Source organism: Canis aureus, chromosome 5 (assembly GCF_053574225.1).
Source record: "Canis aureus isolate CA01 chromosome 5, VMU_Caureus_v.1.0, whole genome shotgun sequence".
NCBI classification, from domain to species: Eukaryota; Metazoa; Chordata; class Mammalia; order Carnivora; family Canidae; genus Canis; species Canis aureus.
In genome coordinates this window covers 42,414,758-42,438,708 of record NC_135615.1, presented here as the reverse complement: position 1 = coordinate 42,438,708, position 23,951 = coordinate 42,414,758, and the positions used below count along the sequence as shown (strand labels likewise).

The 23,951-nt window shown below is 43.4% G+C and overlaps 1 protein-coding gene across 3 annotated transcripts in view; it reads right to left on the bottom strand.

The window, feature by feature from the left end:
* STK32A (serine/threonine kinase 32A) overlaps positions 1–23,951 on the bottom strand; it is a 127,905-nt gene that overhangs the window by 14,986 nt on the left and 88,968 nt on the right. For all 3 annotated transcript variants that reach the window (XM_077897782.1, XM_077897785.1, XM_077897783.1), the window contains 4 exons: positions 17,395–17,484; positions 8,489–8,586; positions 3,489–3,605; positions 758–883 (listed from right to left, as the gene is read on the bottom strand). In XM_077897782.1, the coding sequence (XP_077753908.1) occupies positions 758–883; positions 3,489–3,605; positions 8,489–8,586; positions 17,395–17,484 (431 nt within the window). The remainder of the gene's footprint in view (positions 1–757; positions 884–3,488; positions 3,606–8,488; positions 8,587–17,394; positions 17,485–23,951) is intronic.

Below are 23,951 nucleotides of genomic sequence, written 5' to 3'. Positions count from 1 at the left end.
AGCCCCGCACCCCCCGGCCCACCTCTGAGGAACCTGCGTCTGCCACAGGCTCCCGGAGCATCCGGAGGGGCCCTAGAGCCCACGTCCGCCAGGCGTCTCCCTCCGTTTGCACGGGCAGGATCACACCCGCACGCCCCAGCAGGCCTGCGCCGCCGACCCCTGAGGCCTACATTACTCTGCCAGTCCTGCTGACGCTGAACGCGGGCTAGAGTCCTCGCTGGCTCCCCTTGGCCGAAGCTTCTGGGCTCCGGCTTTCACCAGGAGGCCACAGACGTCCCTCAGCCAGGCACTCACCAGGTGGGAATCATTTCCCTTTGGCTGCTTGTCCTCACGAAGAGAGCTCCGTGGCAGCAACCCCCAAAGGAAGAGGGGTGAATGGTAAAAACCCCAACGTTTTCAACGCGGTGACTCACAGAACTCCATGGATACCAATTTCTGTGTCTTTGAAGTCAGAGAAAATACTGTTTCCTCAATGAGCAGATTCCTGGGGATGACTCTGGAAGGCTAGGGCTTCCTTCCAGTAGAAGCACACCGCAAAACAGGATTAGGATCCAGATGCAGACAGCCCTGGATGAGAAGGCCACCTGGCCACTTGCTAGCCCCACGGCCCTTGGTGGCCCCTGTGCCCTGTGCGGGCCTCCCTCTCCTAATCTGTGTGACAGGATTTTGGCTGTCTGACAACATCGGTGTGGTTACCTAGGGAGACCGTGTGTGTACCTGAATGAGAGTGATTATGGGTTAGTTAGGATTGACTCACGTTAGGAATAAAGCCTGGAATGAGCCTCTTCTGCAAAACTGCATCCCAGTTCATGTCGTTCATATATGGGAAGTTCTGGACATCAGACAAGTGAGAAAATCGTTGGTCTGGATTGGGCTCAAGTAGCTGCCAATGGAACACAAACAGCAAGATCATGATGAAGGTCAAAGTGGGGCAAAAAAAAAAAAAATTATACAAATTCCCTGTAAAAGTTCTCAAGGGTAGGTCTGAAGGAAATGAGGCAGTGTTCCCCTTCTCTAATCCTATCAAATAATACAGATAATAGGTACATGAATAATGTGATCATGCATGGATAGAATGAGCTGTAAGCAGGTTTTTGCAGTGTGGTGAGTGAAAACAGATTGTCCTAGTGAGTCAAACATACTTTTGATTCCTGACTCTTACTACTTAATTAACTATGGGCAAGTTTGTCCTCTAAACCTTAGTCTACCATCTATAAAAAGGAGATAATAGCCTAACTTGCATGGTTATGGGTAGGAATAAATGAGGTCAAGTATATAAAGTACCTAAGACAAGGTCAGCCCTTCTTAGGTGGTGAATGCTCATGTGTTTTCACAAATGAAATTGACTTCCTATTAGAAGTTTTATCTGTTCATACAATTAATCAAAATATATTGGGTGTGACACAGATAAGATGTAACGAAGCTTACTGTTACAGTTTGGGTTTTGCAAACTGTGATTAAAGATTTTTTCCCCCTGTAACTGTGCCACAGCTAATATCACATCAGTCCTGTGGCTCAAATGGAAATGTCACTTCTGCTTGAGAACGCCCCTGGAGACCATAGTCATGGATTATGGGGGTGTAATTCTGGGGGTGAGAAGGGCTGTCTGGGAACTGAGGAAAGTTTGCTTACGGAAAATGACCCCTCTCTTCATCTTTGACATGATCAATATCCCTATTCCAAATCAGGGAACTTGACCCCAAAGACGGGAGGCACAGGTGTGAACCCCAGGCCCTCAAAGCCCTTGTCCTTAACTGGCCACAACTTTGTGATTTTCCCTCTTGGGAGAAAGCCAAGTGCATCCTCTGGGGCTCCTCATTCTTTCCTCTGTATAATCATTCAGTGCATACTACTTAGCTGTTACTACTATTGCTAGTAATCCTTTTCATGAATAAGGCACCTGAAAATCTGACGGACACTATGGACCTCATTTATTCAAACACCAGACCTTACCACCTGTCAGGCTCTGTGCTGGATGCCGAGGTGGCACGGCGAAGAAGCCTGCCACGGTCTGTCCTCACAGGGCTTAGAATACAATATTCAGTGACCCAAGAATCGTACACATATAATGCATAATTTCAAATAAAAAATGGTATGAAGGAAAGATAGTGCTATGTGACCTTACGGCAGAAGAAAGCTCTCTGAGGAAGTGACATTTAAGCTGAGATCTAAAGCTGTGCTTCTCTATCTATGTAGAAGGGTCATTTTTTTCTGCTTGTTTTAATTTCCTACCCAGTTAGATCAATATGTGATCTTATTGTGCATGGCTTATATGCAGTGCCACACCATGTGTAGCTTGTGATTTGAGTTAACACCCTGTTCAGTGACATGAGTCCACTGACCATGTATTTAGAGGCATCAGCAGAATCAAATTGCAGTAACAGTTTCTAAATGCTTCTCTCAATTTCTATACTTCTCATGGGCCTGAAGGAAACAGTTCATGGACTTGAACAGTCAGTGAATCCCACTGAGTAGTGTTGATCTAACGGAGAGAGCTGGAAGAGCTGCGGGTGGGGCATTGTTCCAGGCAGGAGTAGCATGTGCAAAGGCCCTGTGGTAAGAGACTGGCATGTGATAGTAAGAAGGGAGAGGAAAAGGAGAAGAGAAAAAGAAGTATAAAGTAGTTTATGTGTAGTCAAAAGGGGAACAAAAGTCCAAAATGGGGCTTGATTGGTAGTGAGAACCTTTATACCATACAAATTATCTTGATCTTAATTCTTTTTTTGTAAAAAAAAAAAAAAAGAGAGAGATTTTATTTATTTATTTATTTCATGAGAGACAGAGAGAGAGAGAGGCAGAGACACAGGCAGAGGGAGAAGCAGGCTCCATGCAGGGAGCCCAACATGGGACTTGATCCCAGGACTCAATTCTGGGACTCTTGGACCATGCCCTGGGCCGAAGGCAGGCACTAAACCGCTAAGCCACCAGGGATCCCCTCTTGATCTTAATTCTAAGAACCATGAGAAGACAATGAATTTTACTTTGAAAAGATCGGTATGGGGCAGAGGAGAGAACTGAATGCAGTATGTAAAAGTGTACAGGACAAACCAGTTATAAGGCAAGACCTGATGGCAGTGGGACTGGGGAGATGGCAGTAGAGATAGAGAGAGGGTTCAAGAGATATTTACAAAATCAGGTTACAGAACTTGGCAATGAACTGGATATGGGGATGATGGGTGATTTCTGGTTTCTGGCTTCCCTAACTGGATGGATAGAGGGGCCAGTCACTGAGAAAGGGAACATCACAGGAAGTCCAGGAAATAGAGACCAGGAACTCCATTTTGGACACCCTGAGTTTGACACTACTGAGCAAGAGGACACGTGTTGCCTTGTCGAAGCCATGTGCTTGAAAGCTGTTAGGTGCGAAGCCCACTCTCGAAATGTGTATTTTCGTGGCTGCCTCCACTATTATAGACTACCTCTCACCTCAAACCAGAGAGCATGCTTCTCTTTCCCACTTGCATTGCTCATGCAGTCCTCCTTCTTACCTTTTTAAGTAGTGACACCATTTCCTGTGACCAGGCAGAGGGGTAAGCCACGATAGCCGTGTCAAACATGTGTGCGATTTCCTTGCTGGAAGTGCTGGAGCGAATATGGTATGGTCTCTTGGGGAGAGAACAAATAAGAGTCTTCATATTTAAAGGGTAAAGAAAAAAATTTTGTTTCGCACGTGTTCCCGAAGCTAAATTTTCTACCAGTAAAATCTCAGTATCATTTTCTAACCCCTTCCAGCTGTTTTTTCATATGCAAATATGGTCTACTGTTCCCAGATCTTTTATTTATTTATTTATTTTAAAAGACACCAGAAATCTGTAGTTTCCTGTGAAATCTCAGAATTGTTAAAAACTTGTTAAAAACCCATTGGGCCAAATGAAACATTTCTGTGCACTCAATCCACCTGAGATACCAGTTTGGGATGTTTTGTAAGGCAGCTTACCTAAGTATTTGCCTAAAACATGGGACAAGTGTCCAGTAAAAGGAACTTGAAAAAAATTGTTACTTAAATGTTAATTATTAAGAGGCCCAGAGTTGTACTCTACACCTCGTTGTGCTTCTTGAATCAGTAGTGAGCTCAGGGTAGAGTGCGACCCAGGAAAACTTAACTCCAGTCCAAAATCCTATGAGCTGCTAGTTATGTGGAGTAGGGTGGAGAACTTTATCAGGAGACAAAATATTTTTACTTCTGAGAGAACCAAGTTCTTCTCTGGTTTTAATTTTGGGGATAAGAAATCAAACAAAGCAGTGGTTTTGTTATATTTTTCACCGCTGTCCACTAGAGAGCAGCCTTTACCTATATTAATTTCTCTAGTTCACAAAACGGATTTATGGGATTTTATCTTTTGTGTGAACTGTGAGCTACTTAGGGCCAGAGATCATGTCTTATTCGTATTTGTGTCCACTGAACCTAGCACCCAGTAGGTGGTCATTACATGTTTGTTGAATGAACAATATTTCCATATTAGGTTAACCAACAATGGGACAGTTAATATGGCTATGTACATTTATCAAGTGCCTGACCCTTTCAAGATATGTAATAAATGACTGTGGATTGATGGAGAAAATTGAAAGAAATGGAAGAGTTTCATATTCTTCCTGCTGTAAATCAGTATTAAAAGGTAATGTGATTATAGACGGCTAATAGACACATAAAAATATGCTCAACATCACTCATTGTCAGGGAAATACAAATCAAAACCACAATGCGATATTCCCTCACACCTGTCAGAATGGCAAAAATCAACAGCACAAGAAACAACAGGTGTTGGCGAGGAACTGGAGACAGGGGAACCCTCTTACACTGTTGGTAGAATGCAAACTGATATAGCCCCTCTGGAAAATACTATGGAAGTTCCCCCAAAAGCTAAAAATAGAACAACTCTACAATCCAGCAATTTCATTACCAGGTATTTATTTACCCAAAGGATACAAAAATACTAATTCAAAGAGATACATGAACCCTGATGTTTGTAGCAGCCTTATTAATAAGAGCCAAATTATGGAAACTGCCCACGTGTCCATTGACTGATGAATGGATAGGTATCTCTCTATATATACGTACATATATTCCATTTTATATATAATGGAATGTTAGCCATCAAGAGGAATGAAATCTTGCCATTTGCATTGATGTGGATGGAGCTGGAGAATGTTATGCTAAGTGAAAGAAGTCAGAGAAAGACAAATACCATGTGATTTACCCATATGTGGAATTTAAGAAACAGAACAAATGAACGTGTGGGTGGGGAGGAAAGAGGCAAACTGAGAAATAGATTCTTAACTACAGAGAACAAAGTGATGGTTACCAGAGGGGGGAGGGGCAGGGGGATAGGCTGAGTGAGTGATGAGCAACAAGGAGGACATTTGTGATGAGCCCTGGGGAATGTAAGTGATGAATCACTGAATTCTACACCTGAAACTGATATTACACTGTTACCCAATGGAATCTAAATAAAAGCTTGGGGCTGAGGGTGGGAAAGGTAATGTAGTTAAGATCTTGAGCTTTGAAGGCAAGAAAGGATTTGAGTGTTAAATTGAGGCACTCAATTTGTTCCTTTATCTGTGTGACGGACCCCCTTTATCTGTAAAATAAACCACCACATGAGTTTGTTGGAAAATTAAATGACATGATGCACGTAAAGTTCTCCGTAGAGCAGCTAACACATACCCAGTGCAGGAGAGAGATTTGTGTTATTCTTGAACACAACATAGACAGACACATCATACAAATGTGAATAGTGAATAGCGAGAGTCATCAATAAAGGTGATGTGAAGAAAGGCTTAACTCTACACCTGGTATGTCAACATCAAGTTGGTTGGGGAAGCACAAAGTGCTAGGAGTTGACTCTCCAAAAAGGAGACTGGCCAAACTTTAATTTTTTTTATGCAAGGTCTAAACACACATACCTGCCACCTATTTTCTTTCCACAAGACTGAATAAAGGATTCATTTGTCCCAGTAACCAAACAATGGAGATAACTCATGTAACTCAGCCCTAGAAAGATGTGCTCGCTACCTTATCACCGTGATCAGTGCTTACTGACGGTCTACTAGCCAAGGCCTGTGGGCCACACTACACGGGATGCACTCTATACCTTTAAGAGTCGGGGCAGGTTTGGCACACTTCAGCTTCCAGGTTTATATGGGCAGGTGCGTACGTTTTTTTCTTTTTTCTAATTTCATTGCTGCTTGTAAACTTACTGTTTCTCAGCTAAAAACATAAAATGATTTGATAAATGAATAAGTTAACTGATGAATGCTGCAGGCAACTCGTTTATTATTTATCTATTTATTTATCTATTTATTTATTTATTTATAAAAGATTTTATTTATGAGAGAGAGAGAGAGACATGCAGAGACACAGGCTGAGGGAGAAGCAGACTCCCTGCAGGGAGCCTGACGTGGGACTTGATCTCGAGTCTCTAGGATTAGGCCCTAGGCTGAAGGCAGTGCTAAACCGCTGAGCCTCGTTTATTTATTTATTTATTTATTGCCCTCGTTTATTTTTTAAATTTTTAAAAAAGATTTAAAAAAATTATTCGTGAGACACAAACACAGGCGGAAGGAGAAGTGGGCTCCCTATGGGGAGCCCTATGTGGGACTCGATCCCAGGACCCTGGGATCACAACCTGAGCCAAAGGCAGACACTCAAGCACTGAGCTACTCAGGCGCCCCAGAGGCAACTGATTTAAATGTGCTTTTTTCAATACTTTAGAAGGCCAAGTGACTGAACTTATATTTAAAAAAAAATCCTCATGATCTGTCAACCTATGAAAAATAGTCAAATTGCCTTTGTCTTATACAAGAACTTATCTTTCTAGTTCTAAAATTTAAAATCCATGTTAATTCATCCATTATCACAATTGTATATTTATTCATTTGCCAAATATTTATTGAATGCCCATGATGTTCCAGCACCTCTCTTGGGTGTTGGGAAACTGAGAACAAGAGGGACATGATTTCTACACTGGTGGAGCTTATAGTCTATTCACAGAAACCATAAATATTTATATAGACTGCACACACTAATATACACACACCCCTAAATCAATGGAATGCACGCTATAAAGAAATTACAGTGTGCAGTGACAGGATCTATCAAACAATTCCTAGGCAGCATATACAATAAGAGCAAGAATATAAAGAATGAATGAGGTGGAAAAAGTAAAACATTAGATTGGAGAAAATGAGATGTTGTGATCATAGTCTTATTTCAGGAGCATGAGAGCAAAAGAGTTGCAGCTATATGCAGGATGTACAATTAGGACAAAACTATGTGTATACCTACTAGAAGCTAATACTTTAGAATAACCCAAAGCTAGAAAAGACAGACCTTGCCCTTACAGTGGCAGACAAAGCAGGTCAATAGCTAAGGGACCCATTCATCAAGACTGCAGTGAAGGTCAGAAACCACAGAGATGTCAAGGTCAGGCATATTTGTCCTTGAGCCAATATATATTTTTCTATAAATGAGAATTTGTAAATGTGGAGGCAATCGATGTTTAGCCCCCATCCTCTGTGGTCTGGTTGTGTTGATAGTTGTAATTAAATGTGATTAGCTAGATTTTGAAACCTAATTACCTACAGCCTACTTGGTGATTCTTTGCTAGACTGTGGCTGGGCTGATATGTAGTGCCTTGTGCCCCCATTCATTCAATACTCGCTTGTTATGTGTCTATTTAAAGTTAAATTCTGGGGATAATACTAAACTGTATAAGGTACATGTTTCACCTTTAATGAATTTATAGTCTAATGACGTAGAAGAGATAAAAACATAACAATGGATAAACCTCGAAAAACTCATAAGGGCAATACTTCACAAAATGGATTTAAATTCAATAACCTGTTAGTAACTTTTCTTTACCTTCCCCCCTGCCCAAAGAAAAGAAAAGAAAAAAATCAATCTGACAAATGTTAATACAGAGAACTACCACAGAGGTAAAATAATATGGAGGGGGAAACATTTTGTTGGCGAAATTCTTTCTAGGCATTTTCTTAGTTTAAGAAATGTCTTCTTTAAAACATATGACGCTCATTTGCCCTTACACTCAGAACCCAGGAGCCAAGTGACAGAGAGGAATCCGACAAGACAGGGCATGAATTGTGTCATATTAATAATTCACTTCCACCTTGGGGAAGTATGTCAAAGTTAGAGTCCCATACTGTGAGTGCAAAATGATTTTCTTTAAACAAACAAATATATTTACACAAGATATTTAGTGAGGTGCACTGATTTTCCCTCTCTGGGAGTTTGTAATACCCTTATTATTCATTTAATTTTATCTGCATTTGATGTTAGCTCACATGCTAGGATCCAAAGGTAGGAGAGTGAATATGTGCAGAAATCCCAAGCATCCCATGGCATAGTGCTTTCAAACCTGGCTAACAAACTGCTTGATTTTTAGCAAAAACAAAATAACAACAACAAAAATCTATTCTTTCATCCTAAAAATAAAACTTGCTGGAAGAGTAACCAAGGAGAAGTGCATACCCGGCCTCTCAAGAGCTCATACGCCGTCACTCCCAGGGACCACCAGTCCACGGCAAAGGAATAGCCTGCTTCTCTCCTGGAGTTGAACATCTCAGGTGCTGAAAACACAGAAAAGTTAGGTCAGTTTTACTCCCTGAGACATTAACGAATCTCTGCTCCCAACATGTTCCTCCAAAGGCACATTACCAGGGTAAATAAAAGGAAGAAACACTGCTAGGGATGTTTATCACCCCTTGCTAGATTGCTCACAGCAGGCAAAAATGGCTAATTTTCTTTTCTCAGTGCCCTCATTCATCAGCCAACACACGGGCCTGCGCAGGCCTTGATGGGCAAATTCTTCTCTTATTTATATCACGTAACTATTAAAAACTGGATCCCGTAAGGCGTCAAAAGTTCAGCTGACCCTAAAGTCAAATGTGGGGGAAGTTGTTATTTGTTGTCTTGATTTGGAAGATTTATGTTGAAGGACTAAAATGTAGATTACTGCTGCAAACACTTAGAATTTGGTGCGAGGTACACTGGATTGGCTCTCCATCTCAGAGTCCCCTAGAAGACCAAGAGCAGCATTTACAGCCCACTCTTGGTGGTGAGAGAGAGAGAAGAGGAGAGAGTGGGCACTCTGAGAAATAGGTGTCACAGCAGGTGGAGAAACTTACGCTTTGTAACAGTTATTTGAAAGGACTCCAAGGGAAAGCAAAGCTACAGTCAATTTTGCCCCTGGAGGTGACCTCATAGTTATGTATTCTCCAAGCACTTTGATGCTCGGTGAACCTTCTTCATACTCTTCCAAAAATATACCTAACTCGTGAGGGGTAAGGCACAAAGCAAGGGCTGCACGCTCACCATTACAGTTCTAGTGTTTAATATTGAACCTGGCATTTAGAGTCACTCAACAGAAATATGTTGAATAAATAAACAATGAGGAGTCAAGTAAACAAGCAGCGGTGACAATTATTAGCTCTGGAGCCATGCTGTCTGGGGGAAAATCCTGCCTTTACAGCTTATTCTGACCTTGAAAAAGTCAGCTGCTCGACTTGAGAATCTTCATCAGCAAGGTCAAAATAATAAGGAGATCTTTATAGAGGTGAGAAATTAAATGAGACAATGCATGCCAAAATCTCAGCTCCGTGCCTGGCACCTAGAAAGTGCTCCAAAAATTAGTCTCTGTTCTGGAGAAGCCAACACTCATAGGAAATTCTGTGTATAGCTTTTACTTGTCAAAAGCTATACACAGTTGACCCAAGCTTCTGACAGTAAGGTGTTGGCTCTGGAAAGGAAATTGGTGTGATGTGAGGCCTGCATGCAGGCTTACTACCTAGGATACTCAAGTCCCAAGTAAAATCCTGCTGACGACATCCAATCAGAGGTAGAATGTTGATAGCCCAAGGCCCAGGACTGACCCTGACCGCAAGAGCCTCATTCCCTAGTGATTTCATCTCTTGTGCATCACTGCGTCCTTTCTTTACATCATGGCTCCCCATGCAGTTTGGGAGATAATTGGCCCTGACCCCACGGTACCCACTAGACTGGATAGAAATGGGTTTTATTTCCACTTTCCCTTACCAGTACCCTGGGTGACAGGTGACAGGCAGCGGAGGATACCTAACATCTGGGTATTTTCAGTTTGAGAGTATTGTGAACACTTCTAAAAGTCCACACATCTACAGGGTATGTTCCTGGAGGGGAGCTGCTGGGGAAAGGACGTGCGTCTAAACATATTCTGGGTAATGGCCAACTATTAATCCAAGTGGTAGTACCGATTAACACTGTGACCATAGTGTAACGGAGTTTCTTTTGCTCAGCCTCCTTACCCACACTTGGTGTTACCTGACCTTTTGAATTCTCCCAATATTGCAAATGTGCATTGATCTTTTATTGTGCTTTAAATTGGCATTCTCTTGATTACTAATAAGCTTGACTCCATTTTAATGTGTCTATTGGCTATTTTGATTTTTTCCATCATTTGGTTTTCAGGTTTTTCTTTTTAAAAACGATTGTATTTATTTACTTATATGAGTTAGAGAGAGATCATGAGCAGGGTGAGGATGGGTAGAGGGAGAGGGAGAAGAAGACCCCCAGCTGAGCAGGGAGCCTGAAGATACTGGGCTCGTCCCCAGGACCTTGGGATCACGACCTGAGCTGAAAGCAGATTAACTGACTGAGCCACCCAGATGCCCCGGTTTTCAGTTTTTAAAACACCTAGATAGTAAATTTTTAAAAAAGATTTTATTTATTCATTTTGATGGAGGGGAGAGCAGAGCGGGAGGGAGAGGGAAAAGCAGTTTCCATGCCGAGCACGAGCCTGAAGTGGGGCTCAATCTCAGACCCTGAGATCATGACCTGAGATGAAATTAAGAATCAAAAGCTCAGGGATCCCTGGGTGGCTCAGCGGTTTAGCACCTGCCTTCCGCCCAGGGCGTGATCCTGGAGTCCCGGGATCGAGTCCTGGATCAGCCTCCTTGCATGGAACCTGCTTCTCCCTCTGCCTGTGTCTCCCATGAATAAATAAATAAAATCTTAAAAAAAAATCAGAAGCTCAAATGACTGAGTCCCCAGGTGCCCCTAGATAGTAGCTTCTTGGTCAAGAAATTAAAAAAGGGCCCCCAAACCTAATCCACAAATGTAATGCAATAGAAATAATTAATGAAATTTACAAAAAAAATCATAAATTTTAGCTACCAGAATAAAATCTATGAATAATAAAAGTTTTCTGAAAAAGAATAAAGACATAGACTTGCATCCTATGTATAGGATTAAGTAATATTATATTATATAGTTATAATAATTAAATTATATTATAAAGTTATAATAATTAAGATTTGAAAACCACAGAATCTATGTGCTAGTATATAAGGATATTTAGTTTATGATGAACATATTATAAATCAACATGGAACAGGTCTTGTTTGGTATGTCATCTCAAAACACTTATTTAATGATATAACAAAAAATAAGGTCAGATCCTTATGACATATCTTCATTCCAATTACGTATCTTATATGTAATTGGAATAAGAAGAAAATGAAACTATAACAGTAATAAAAATATTAGGTAGCCATATCCAAAATCTGAGATAAGAAGGTCTTACTAAGAATAGCATCAAAGGTAGAAACTATAGGAGTGCCTAGGGGTGCAGTGGTTGAGCAACTGACTCTTGGTTATGGCTCAGGTCAGGATCTCAGGGTCATGGAATCCAGCACTGCATCGGGCTTTGTGCTCATTGTTGCATCTGCCAGAAACTGTCTCTCCTTCTCCTTCTCCTCCAGCCCCCCCTCCAATGCTCTCTCTTCCTCTCTCAAATTAATTAATTAATGAAAAAAATTAAAAAATAATGAAGAGGGTAGAAACTATAAAAAAGACTAATAGTGTGATGTTAGAAAAATAGTTCTTTATATAAAAAATGCCATAAGAACAACAGCAAACTAAAAGGTAGGAAATCAGGACGCCTGGGTGGCTCAGTGGTTGAGCGTCTGCCTTTGGCTCAGAGCGTGATCCCAGAGTCCTGGGATCGAGTCCCATGTCGGGCTCCCTGCATGGAGCCTGCTCCTCCCTCTGCCTGTGTCTCTGCCTCTCTCTCTCTCTCTGTGTGTCTTTCATGAATAAATCAATAGAATCTTTAAAAAATTAAGAGGTAGGAAATCATATTTTCATATTTATATCATATATGATACACTCATATTCCGAATATATAAGGGTCTATAATTTTTTATATAATCAATAAGAAATATCAGGATAGGATAAAAATATTAACACCCTAATAGGAAATGAGCAAAGAACATGCACAATTTACCTAAAAAGTCAGGGAATTGCAGTATTAGTATCCTAATGAGGGACTGTTTTAAATGATCTTTTCAGGAAGATTAAAGATATTCATTGTGCAGCCCTGCTGAGAATCCAGGGAAGTAAATATTCTGACACTTTGAGAATGAATGAGCATAAATCAATGCGGACATTCAGGAGGAGAACACATTAACACTTAAGTGTCCACCGACCAGGAATTCTTGGAATGGGAATTTATCTCAAAGATAAACAAGTCTCAGGACCTATTTCTGCTAACAGGAGTTTCATTACAGACTTATCTATATTTCAACGTGAGAAACAACCTAAGGTTCAATAATAAAGAACTGGTTAATTTGATGCAGTCCTCTAATTCTGTGGTGCATGATCATCAAAAATGATAGTTACCTACACTGGCGTGGGAAAATTAGCAGAGTATCAGTTGCCAAGACCAAGGCTCTGGAGCCAGAGAGAAACGAGGTGCAATTCTGGCTGGATGCGTCTGTAGACTGGAGGCAGAGAGGAGCCACAGGACAGCAGAGTGTTCAGGAGTCGGGGCTCTGTATCCCTCACTTCACCTGGGGCAAAGCGCTTCATTCCTCAGTTGGTGTGTTTCAAGTGGGACTAACAATAGTAACAGCCTCATGGAAGTTTTAGTCTCAATGATGTAATGCACACACTCAGAACGATGCTTGGCACATAGGAAGAGCTCAGTCAGTGGTAGCCATTGTCCCTTCATCATCCTCACCATCAACCTCACCATCATCTTCACCATCAGCACTATGGCTCGAGATTTTTTTAAAAAATTTTTTTAATAAGATTGCATTTATTTTTTGGGAGAGAGAGAGCATGACCAAGGGGGAAGGTCAGAGGGTGAGGGAGAAGTAGGCTCCCAGCTGAGCAGGAAGTCCCACATGGGGCTTGATCCCAGGACTCCAAGATCCAGACCTGAGCTGAAGGCAGATGCTTAACTGACTGAGCCACCCAGGCACCCCTTGAGATGTTTTTAGACTTGGGTTTAACTTTGTGCTCTACCAATGTGATTATGATCTTGTCGTGTTTTCCCTAGGCCTGATTTTTTTTTTACTCTATGAAATCAGAATAATAGTAAAACCTCTTTCATAGGGTTGTTTTGAGAATTTAATGGTTTAATAAATGTCAAAAGCTTAGCAGAGTGTTTGGGCCATAATAAATGCTCATTGTATAATGTCTATTGTTATTACATTATAAAGTGAAAATTTAGGTCATAAAAATTTAGTATGATCCAACTTTTTTTTTTTTTTAAGATTTTACTTATTTATTCATGAGAGACACAGAGGCAGAAACACAGGCAGGCAGAGGGAGAAGCAGGCTGCCTTCGAGGAGCCTGATGCGGGACTTGATCCTGGGATCCCAGGATCACACCCTGAGCCAAAGGCAGATGCTCAACCACTGAGCTGCCCAGGTGTCCCAGTATGATCCAACTTAAAAAAAAAAAAAAATGTATGTGTGTTTGTGTGTGCACAGAAAAAAAGGTCTGGAAGGAAACCATAAATATCTACAAGTGGAGGAATTAACTTAATTTCCTTTTGCTTATCAGCATTTTACACATTTTCCATAGTGAGTTTGCTTTGTTTTTAATTGGGAAGAGAAAAATGTTTTCATTGGTTAAACTCTAAGTGATCTGGATTATATTCCCACGGAGGCAGGAGTGAGGGGAGGGAGGAGGGAGCTGAAAGATGGTTCAGAGGCGGCCGACTGCTCATTCCCACCTGTCCAGAGCCAAGAACCTGCTGTAGGACATGCTCAGCACCTCACCTTAGTAGATGTTGTATATTCCTGTCACCGTCAGTATTTCATCCTAGTTTTCCTTCTTTCTTCTTAAAATAATTTTTCTTTCCAGGGCACCCAGATGGCTCCCTCGGTTAAGCATCTGAGTCTTGTTTCTGGCTCAGGTCAGGACTCAGGGTTCTGAGATCAAGTCCTGTGTCTGGCTCTGTACCCAGTGGGGCATCTGCTTGGGACTCTTTCTCCCCCTCTGCCCCCACCCCCAACTCACACATATGCATGCGCAGGTGCTCTCTCTCTCTCTCAAAATCTTTTTTAAAAAGAATATTTTTCTTTCTATAACTGCTAATTAGTATCCCACAGGAGCACTACAAAATGGGTGCTAGTGAATGTCTGTTACATAGATTTTGCCAAGTTATTTGGAATGTAATTTTTAAAAAGAAAAAAAACAGACTTCTACCCATGACACCTCTTAGAAAGACTCTTACCGAAAAATCAAAGGCAAAGGCAACCTTTGGATACAGAGTTAAGGGATGATAGATACTCATTTATACTGAAGCAAGAAACATTTCTAACAGGTTGGCTTTACCTAGATTGACTGACAATTTTTTAAGGACCACAAGTAATTTCTAAACAATTGCTCCCTTATCTCTCTTTCAGGAAAAAGCTGGACTTTCTGAAGTCAGACAGAATTTACTTTAAATTTAAGCTTTTTCAATTTTTAGCCATGTGATCTTGGGCAAATTACTTAGCTTCTTATTTCCTCATTGTAAAATGGTGCTAATTACAGTGAGCCTCATGGAGTTGCTGAGAAAAAACAAATGAGTAAGTGAGCGTTAAACATTTAACACGTTGTCTGGCCCATAGAAAGCTTTCAATAAATATTAGTAATTGTTAATTATAAGGGTGAAGGTGGAGAAACGTAGAGAACCTTGAACGCATTCCAATTTCCTAGCTCCGTGTTGCGAAAGGACTCGAAATGCCAAATTTGAGGAGAATTAAATTCTACGGATATTGTATTTAAAATCACTGGGGAGAGAAAAGAAGGGTAGCCTCCCTTTACTCCTCTCACCATGGAAACCAGGCCTAGAAAACCCAGATGCACATTCTGATTTGGCTCGAGAAAATAGCCCTTAATATGGAAACCCAGGAAACCTGCAGAATAAATTCATCAGACCAGCAGGCTCAGACATTCCCTTTTATCATCTGAGTACTGTGAGTTTGAGGCAGAAAATAGGCTGAATTAGATGTGTCCATTATTTTAGAAGTGACAAAGGAGATTTCTTCCCCCGCACTGGTAATAGGAAGCCAGGAAATTTGTAGTTGTTCAAATATCATCTAAAATAAGACTCATTTTTTTTTCCCATAGAGGATTTCTTCCTCTCAGAAAGTGGGGTGGCCCCACATGTAGGCGTTTTCTTTTCCTCTCTCTAGTTATATGAGGAAGAGAATGACATATTAAAAGAAGTGGCTTTGCTCTTACCCTTGATTTCAAGTTCGAGGATCTTGCTCATAAATTACTCTGACCATATCTAGTCAGAACCATTCATTGTGCCTCCCTAATTCCACTGGCTTAACCAGTGACATTATCTGCTTCAAACATCTCAACTAATTAGGGTAGAGGCAGAAATAGGTTCTTTTCTTCCGTCATCTGCCAACAACTATTCAGTGTCTTGTTTCCCATTTGTGTTGGGTAGAGGGCTCCCTTAATGATAGTTCATAGTCTCTTGCTTCATACATTTCAATCCTTTTTTGCCCATTAAAACGTCCACTGCAGATACTTTAAAATTCAGTTCTACAAATTTAAAGACTCCTATCTGATCCAGAGCTCTCCTATACCTCGCGGCTAGATTCACCACCCCGGTGTGGAGACAGCCAACCTGGTTGTCATATCCCTTCTCCCTTTTCCTAGAAAGTACCATCTGTTTTAGGACATGGAAGAGGGAGAGGGGAGGCAGAGGGATCCTAACAGAAACGCCCTGCCCCTGCCCTGGGGTGATCTCTCTTCAGTTGCTTCTGGGAGCTGATGTAGCTCCTCATCTGGGGCAGAGCTTCTCAACCCTGGCTGCAGGGCCGAATTACCTGAAGAGCTTTTAAAGCACCCTATGCTTGGGATAGCAGAGGGATCACCTCTGGGATGCTGTTATAGTTGAGCTCAATTGTTGGAATGGGTGGTGTTTCCCGGAAGCCACGCTGAGAGGAACGACCCTCCCTCCAGGCTACCCCAGGGGTCCCTAACAAGCTGGACCGTACCCTCTGGCTAACCCACACCAGTCACCCCAACACACACTCATACGCTGCTGTCTGTCTCCTAATGGTACCGTCCCCAGGAAGACTTCACTCCCAACTCATCAACCCTCCATGGACAACTCGGGCCCTGTGAGACCAGGACCAGTCGGCACGTGCGGTGACGAACCAGACATTGACCAAGTGTGGAAAGCCAGGTCGCTCCTCTCACAGTCACCCACAGACGTTCCAGATAATTCTCTTGAGATCTGACTCACCTGTCCTGGCTGGGGAGCGTGCAGGAGTCCCTCTTGCTGAATACCTTTGGGGAATGGGCAGCCGTTCTCTCTTTACATTTCTGGGGCAGGTGGGAGGCAAGGCTGGTCCTGCCTCCAACAAAAGCCCTTAGAATTTGCAGGAACTTGTGAGTGTCGTTAATGCAAGTAAATGTGAGACCTCCTTGACAGTTGTGGCACCTAGCCCTTATCTTTTTTTTTTTTTTTTTTGCCTTTATCCTTTTAGTCACCCTCTGGGTGTCTTTTGAACCTTCAGGCACAATCCAGTTAGTTCCTCATCTTCAGCAGGGAGAACCACGGGGTTGTCGCGGTGCTAAGGCTAAGGGTGAGGGGGCATCTGGGAGGCGCTGCGGGAACTTTGCCGCCCGATGCGGGTGATGCGGGGGCACGGAAGTGATGGGGACGGTGATACTCGTGTCCCTTATCACCATCTGACTTATTACTGTGCCTTACTTCGATTCTATTCTGTAGGAAGATTTTATTTATTTATTTGAGAGCGAGCTTGCGAGGGGGAGGAGGTGCAGAGAGGGACGGAGAGGAGCGCGCAGGCTCGGCGCTGAGGGCGCCCGACGCGGGGCTCGATCTCCTGACCTGGGATCGGGACCTGAGCCGAGACCAAGGGCGGGACCCCCAAGTGACGGCGCCCCACCCCAGGGGCCCCGGGTTCCATTGCTTGGGGCGCCTGCCAGCGGAAGGTGCGCCCCCTGAGCTGCAGACCCTGGGCGTTCGGCTCCCTCCCGGGGCGCCCCCACCCCCACCCCCACCCCACCCCCGGCCCGGGGCGCGTGGCTCGGGGCGCCCGGCGGGGACAGGGCCGCGCGCACGGAGGGGCAGCCGTACCCATGTAAGGCCGGGTGCCCGCCACGGTGGTGAGCCGCGCCTCCCGGGGCAGCGTCGCCGCGATGTTGAAGTCCGCGATGTGCACGTGCCCTGCGAGACAAAAGCACCACAGCCACGCTCAGTCCGGCCCAGCGCTCCTGTGCCCGGGCCCGCGAGGTCCCCCGCCCGCAGCTCCGCAGCCCCCAGCCCCGGGGCACACCTGCCCGGCCCCAGCGGAGCGCGGGAGCCCTTGCACACCCGCGGCTCAAGCTCAGAAAGCGGTACCCGCCTGGTTAAGGACGCGCGCCGCCCTGGGAAGTCGGCTTAGGATTTGCTGTTGGCCGCGTCTCGGGTGGTTAGCACCTGCGGGCATCAGGAGGGAGCCGCCGACAGCTAGTCTAGGCGTCAGATTGCCAAGCGTTTTTCCAAGGGTCTCATATGGGATTTTTTTTCCCCCAGAGATAAATACTGTTACTGTAACGCTGACACAAGTGTGGATACATGTATTTATTTCTTTGCCAAGCGAGAGTCCCTTTTCCTCCTGTTTCATCCAATTTCTCCAAAATATCATTAGTATTTTTTTGTCTGCTAGTTTAGGTTGTCCTCTACCTACCCCCAGCAAAATAATGTATTAGGGGAAGGCTGGGCCAAGTAAGTCAAGTTTTATTTATAAAGATGCTGTATAATGAGCCCTGGGCAGCGAGCCAAGAGATCTGAGCTCTGCCCTGAACTCTGCCCCTCATGTATCATAGACTGTCAGTCCCTTTTCTATGTTGAAACCAAGTTTCTTTTTGTAAAAAAAAAAAAAAAGAAAGAAAGAAAGAAAGAAAGAAAGAACAGAAAGAAAGAAAGAAAGGAAAGAAAGAAAGAAAGAAAGAAAGAAAGAAAGAAAGAAAGAAAGGAAGAAAGAAAGAAAGGGACTAGATCATCTCTAGGGTGCCTCTCAGCTCTGACACTCCTGACTACAGAGCGTGGGTCTAAGGCCTCATTTCTGCAAGGAGCACAGCCTCCGAAGTGTTAGGGTCCTTGCATTTCCATCTAGAAGGAGGAAGAGGGCAGCAGCAGCAGCTCAGGCTCACAGCCTATTACGCTGTTGGCACAAAATGCATACGCTTTCAGAAGACCTTGAAGCGCTGGCATTTCCATTTACATGCTCTGTGGTTTGGAGGAGACGCGGCTGTAATTGGAGGGGATGTCATCTGTTCCTTCCTCCGTGTCTCACAGTCCACACTCCCCCCACTGCCAAACCTCTCGATCTGCTCCCTGATAGCATCCAGCGTGCTGCTAAAGACAAACCTCACTGCCTTTATTGCTGGGGTTTTGTTTTGTGCAAAAAAGTGTTTGGGGTCACTGATGTGTTGATATTTTAATAAAGAGTCTAGCTGAAAGTGAAGGTGTTCTTGCCTACATAATACCGACATGATTCTGAGAACTCTTCTATCATAGTATATAGGTTGCCTCGGCTTTTTGTTTCTTTGTCCCCCTAAGTCATGCTCAAATGGTTCACTGAATCAAATTAGGTCAGCCTGGAGACTCTGTAGTTAAGAAGAGCTTGTTCTCTGGAGTCAGCCGGCCTGGCTTCAAGTCCAAGTTCGACCACTAACTTGCTGTGCTACCTTAAAAGGTGACACCTTCTCTGTAAAGTTGGGATGGTAACAGGAATTTTCTCATGAGTTTATTGGGAAGATCAAATAATATAATACTGTGGAAGAACTCAGCTCAGCATCTGGAAGGAAGAAGGTGTCCAACTGTTGCTGTTTCTCATGACTAGAGACCCCAGTGCCATTTTGCCCAACACACATGCCTGAACTTCACCCTGCTGAGACTCTGGTAGCAGTGGCATGGTGGGAGAGCCAGGTGTCTATGTTAGAAACAACCAGAAACTCCACAGGTGATTCAGATGAGCAGCCAGGCATGTGACCCACGACTTTAGTCTGAGTGGACACCTTGAGCCCACTCAGTCCTGAGATTATCCATGCTCTTGTAGAAATAAATGTAGAGGATGTTTTAGAGTCACCTGGTTCTGAAAGCGTGCTCCTCCCATTGGCAGCACCAGCATCACCTAGGAACTTGTTAGAAATGCAAATATCTGAGAATGACCCCCAGCCTGCTGAATTAGAGGCTGAGGGTGGGGGGAGTCCCATGTTTAAATAAGCCTCCCAGGGGATTCTGATTCTCAGTAAATTTTGAGACTACTCTTAAAATAAGACCTGGGTTGGTAGGAAATCCTGACCCAGTAACTACACATTATATTATCTTTTGAATTTGGTTGAAAAAATGTTGAATTTTATCGTTCAGTGGTATTTAGATGTGTTTGATTAATCGCCATTTTCAAACAGGTGAGTCTAGTGAAACAGTCCCTTTAATAGAAAAGTTGTTGGTGGTTAATCTCACAGGGCTCAGAGGTAGCAGAGCAGGGATTAGAATTGAGAATTTGGTCTAGGACCCCTTTATTGAGTTACGAATTTCCTCCAAACTTTTTGTGCTTTATCACAAGACCAAAGAGCCAGATAAACTGAAACAATCACTTCCCGGTTGGCTCAGGGTTAGTCTCCCTGCCAGGGCACACAGGATGGATGGGGAGAAATTGTTTGAGGGCCAGGATCTACTAGGGACCTTGAGTCCGGTGCTCTTGGCTGAACGACACAAGCAGGACTCCGCAGAGCTGGTCGGCACTGGCCCAAGATGCTACTGTACCTGGTGATCCCTCTGCCATGTTCTGTGCTGTGAAAATGAACCTCAGCGCTGGCTCACCAGGGAAGGTTCAGCCATCTGCTGGTTGAGGGACACGGGAACTGCGTTGGGAATGAGGGACCATCAGCCCAGGTCCTTACATAGAGTTTCTCAACCTCTTAGACTTGGTAATTATTTGCTATGGGGGCTGTCCTATGCACTGTAGTAAGTTCAGTAGCAGCCCTAGCCTCTACCCGCTAGAGGCCAAAGGCGCTTCCCACTCCTGGCTGGAATCCTTACCATGAAAAATGTCTCTAGACACTGCCAGATGTGCCCTCTGGGGACACGAAGTAGAGCAAAGCCATCCCCACTTAGAACCACTGCCTTGGTGTGGTTTAGTTTTTCAGGTACAACGCTCAGAAGTTCCTGATTTAGTGCTTGGAAAAGCATTTTTGCCTTTTCTTTTCACTTCTGTACCTTGAGACACAGAAGCACATTAAAAATCTGAATTGATAGCACCGAGCCATTTAATTCAACTATCATTATTGTCATTACTTATACTGTTTTCTCACTATGTCTACACAGCACTCCAGGATGCCCTAACCAGTCAGCGGGTGTTGCCCCCAGCTTTCAAACATTTCCACTACCCAAAAATGTTGAGAGTGTGTGCCATACCTTCCTGAGACTCTTATTAAAGAGTATAGATAGGTGTAGACTGGCACGGTCCCTCCGGCACATCCTTAGGTACTAGCCGAGACTTAGTGCATTTGGTTAATGGGGATAGGGTCCTGCTATTCTCTCTCTCTCTCTCTCTCTCTCTCTCTCCATATATCTGTTATCTATATACCTATAGGTATAGGTATATAGATATAGGTATTTAGGGATACATTAATCTTTAAAAAAATTTATTTTGAGAGAGAGAGAGAAGAGAGTGTGGAGGGGAGGGGCAGAAGGAGAGAGAGTCTTAAGCAGACTCTGTGCTGCGTGTTGAGCCTGATAGGGGCTCAATCCCCTGACCCTGAGATCATGACCTGAGCAGAAATCAAGAGCTGGACCCCCAATCAACTGTGCCATCTAGCACCCCTAGATAACTTTTTTCTTAAAGAAAAGATGCTTCCCACTTGATTTTTAGGCCTGTTTTGGGACTCTGCAAGGACGAAGCTGTTCGGGTAGCATGCTTAGTTCTTCCTCCTACCCCCAGACCGAGTTTTGCTTTTCTCTGTTTCCTGGGACCAGGGATGATATTAAGGAAACTAAATTATAGATGATGCCATAATTGTCGTTTCCTCAGATATGCCAGGCAGACATTATTGTTCCTCTGGATGCAGCATTTATTTCCTGAATAATTTAAGACACAAAAATTTAGACACTATGGAATTGATAGAATTGGATGGGGGTACTTAAGTTGGTAGGATATGAAAATATCTATCAGGACGATTGATGAGCCATCCAAGAGCTAATGCCAGCTTGGGCTCTGAACTAGTGAATGACACGTTTGGGGAGAACAGTAACAGGTATGGTCTAAATTAAAAACATTTTTTCAGTCAAGTTCTGAATGTTCATTGACACGGTGGAAAGATTCTCCATTTTACAAAGGGATTCAGTTCCTTTAAATATCAGTCTTTTCTGATGAATGCGAGGCAACATGAATCAGTAAGAATAAAACAAAGTTTCTTCCTGTAGCAGGATGGTGCTGAATTAAAATGTGAGCAGTGTGGTGTGATACACAGTTCACTTGGAGGAACAGGCGTAGGAGGCATGGCAAAGATAGGCAATTATCCTTCATGGTTGCTTAAAATCCCCGTGCAAAAGGCGCATGTGATGGCCCATCGGGGGTGAAACACTCTGAATGTGGACGGAGAGGACACATGAGGATTTCAAATAGGAGACATGGAAATCACACCAGAAGACAATCGAAAAGGCGTGCATTGATTTGGGGGTCAGCTGATTCTCACGGGAGCAGCTCTACAGAATGTGCTCAGGGCTGGAGGGTATCAGGAATGTATTCATTTAAGGGTGGTTCATCATGGTCCCTGCATAATGCCGGAAAGCCTTGGTTTCTCAGAATCCGCATAAACAGAGAGTAGATAGCCTTAAAATATTTTCTTCAGAAGGGGATTCCCAGGACAATGTTCAGAGAATACAGCTCTCTATCTTTTTTGTTGTTTGCTTCTATCCCATTCATGTATCCATTCCTTTCCAAAACAATGCTTCTCTTATTTACTGCAGTGATTCTCAAGTAGAATGCAGGATGAAAAAATAATGCAAAAAAGACCTCTTAATTCATCATCGAAACCCAAAACCTTAAAGGGTTATTGTAAACAGTTCACCAGGTGACAGGTGTAGATTGACAGGGTCCCGACTGGGATGGTGGCTCACACTCCCTAAGCAACAGAGCCTCAGCCCTTCCAAGACTAAAATGCCCCCAAAAGGGGGCTTAGCCCCCTGTGCATGGAGGGAAAAGCAGAACAGATTACTGAAGGCATAGGTGCCTAAGATTTAGTGCTACACAAAATTGCTTAGACACACTAACGTTTTGGCACATCCCTTCTGGAATCAAAATAATTCTTTAGAAAACACAGGTAAGGGCCCAGCTTTCACGGACCATCTGCTACAGACAGAGCCACATAGAACAAGATGCAGAAGCCTTAGCTTCCTTCTTGAAGGAAGAAAGCTACTGTACCTCATGGGATTATATGAATATTTAACTTTTGAGTGTGGCAGACACTGCAATCAGCATTTTTAAAATAGTATGCTAGTTCATTCTTAGAGTGACTCTAAGAATTAATTACTCTTTTGGTTCCTCAAAAAACTGAGATTCAGAGAAAGTTTAAACAGTCTGTGGAAACTCCCAGAGCTAGTGATGAGTGAGGGGGTGAACTGGGTTTTGAATTCAGATAATTAGACTCCGGAATCCATACTCTAACTGCAATATTACACAATGATTCTTTCAAAAGCGTAGTTTCTAAGGGCAGGTAAACTTGAAGATTAATTGATTTCTGGACTATTCTCCTAATCTACAATCATCAAATTGACCAGAAAATGAGGAGGAGAAAGAAATTGAATGAGGGAGAATTGGATGACTTTATGGTAGAAATGTGACGAAGCCAGGTTTGAGGCCCAAAATGAAAACACTGGTTTGAATGGGAAGTAAATCTTGAAAAGGTTGTGGTGAACAGGACCTACATGTCTCCATTCGGGGCCTCAACAAGTAGTAGAGCGATATGCTGCACACAAAGGCAGCAGAGAAGGGGGCAAGTGGGAACAGAACCCCAGATTGTGTTCTAGTGGACCAGCCATGTGCATTCACAAGGCTGGGCTGGGGAGACAGAGAACCTTTTTCTAAATTGTGCAGAGGTGGCCTCTGTGGGTGAGGGGAGGCCCTCCCCACAACTGTGAAGCTCCACAGGGTTTATCTGCACCAGGCTGAGAGAGGCTCCTGCCTCTTATGTAAGGCAGGGACAGCCAGTGTTTTCATGAAAGTCACCTTCATGCCACATCTCACTATTGCTCACATTTTGGAGATTCCAAGAATCTGCTCCCAAAGGTCAGAAGCAGTAAAGGCAAGGAAGAAATGAAGCACTAGAAGAAAGTGGAAAAAATCTTTTAGACAGTCCATAAATAAATAATGACCCCAGGCTTCAAAATTAGAGGTCATACACAGAAGGGTTTTTTTTTGTTTTGTTTTTTGTTTTTTTTTTTTTTGCCCTCTGAGCACAGGTGGGGTCTTGCACATCAGGTTTAAAATGCACGTAGGTAAATAAGTAATGAGCAGTGGCTGGTACTTGGAGTTGCAGTCCCACTGCAAGTTCCTTTTGTAAAAGTCAAATGAGTAAGGAGCCTTGCTCATTTAGGACTCCCTCATCCAACAGCTTCTGAAACACAGAAGAAAGACCTTTGCCTAT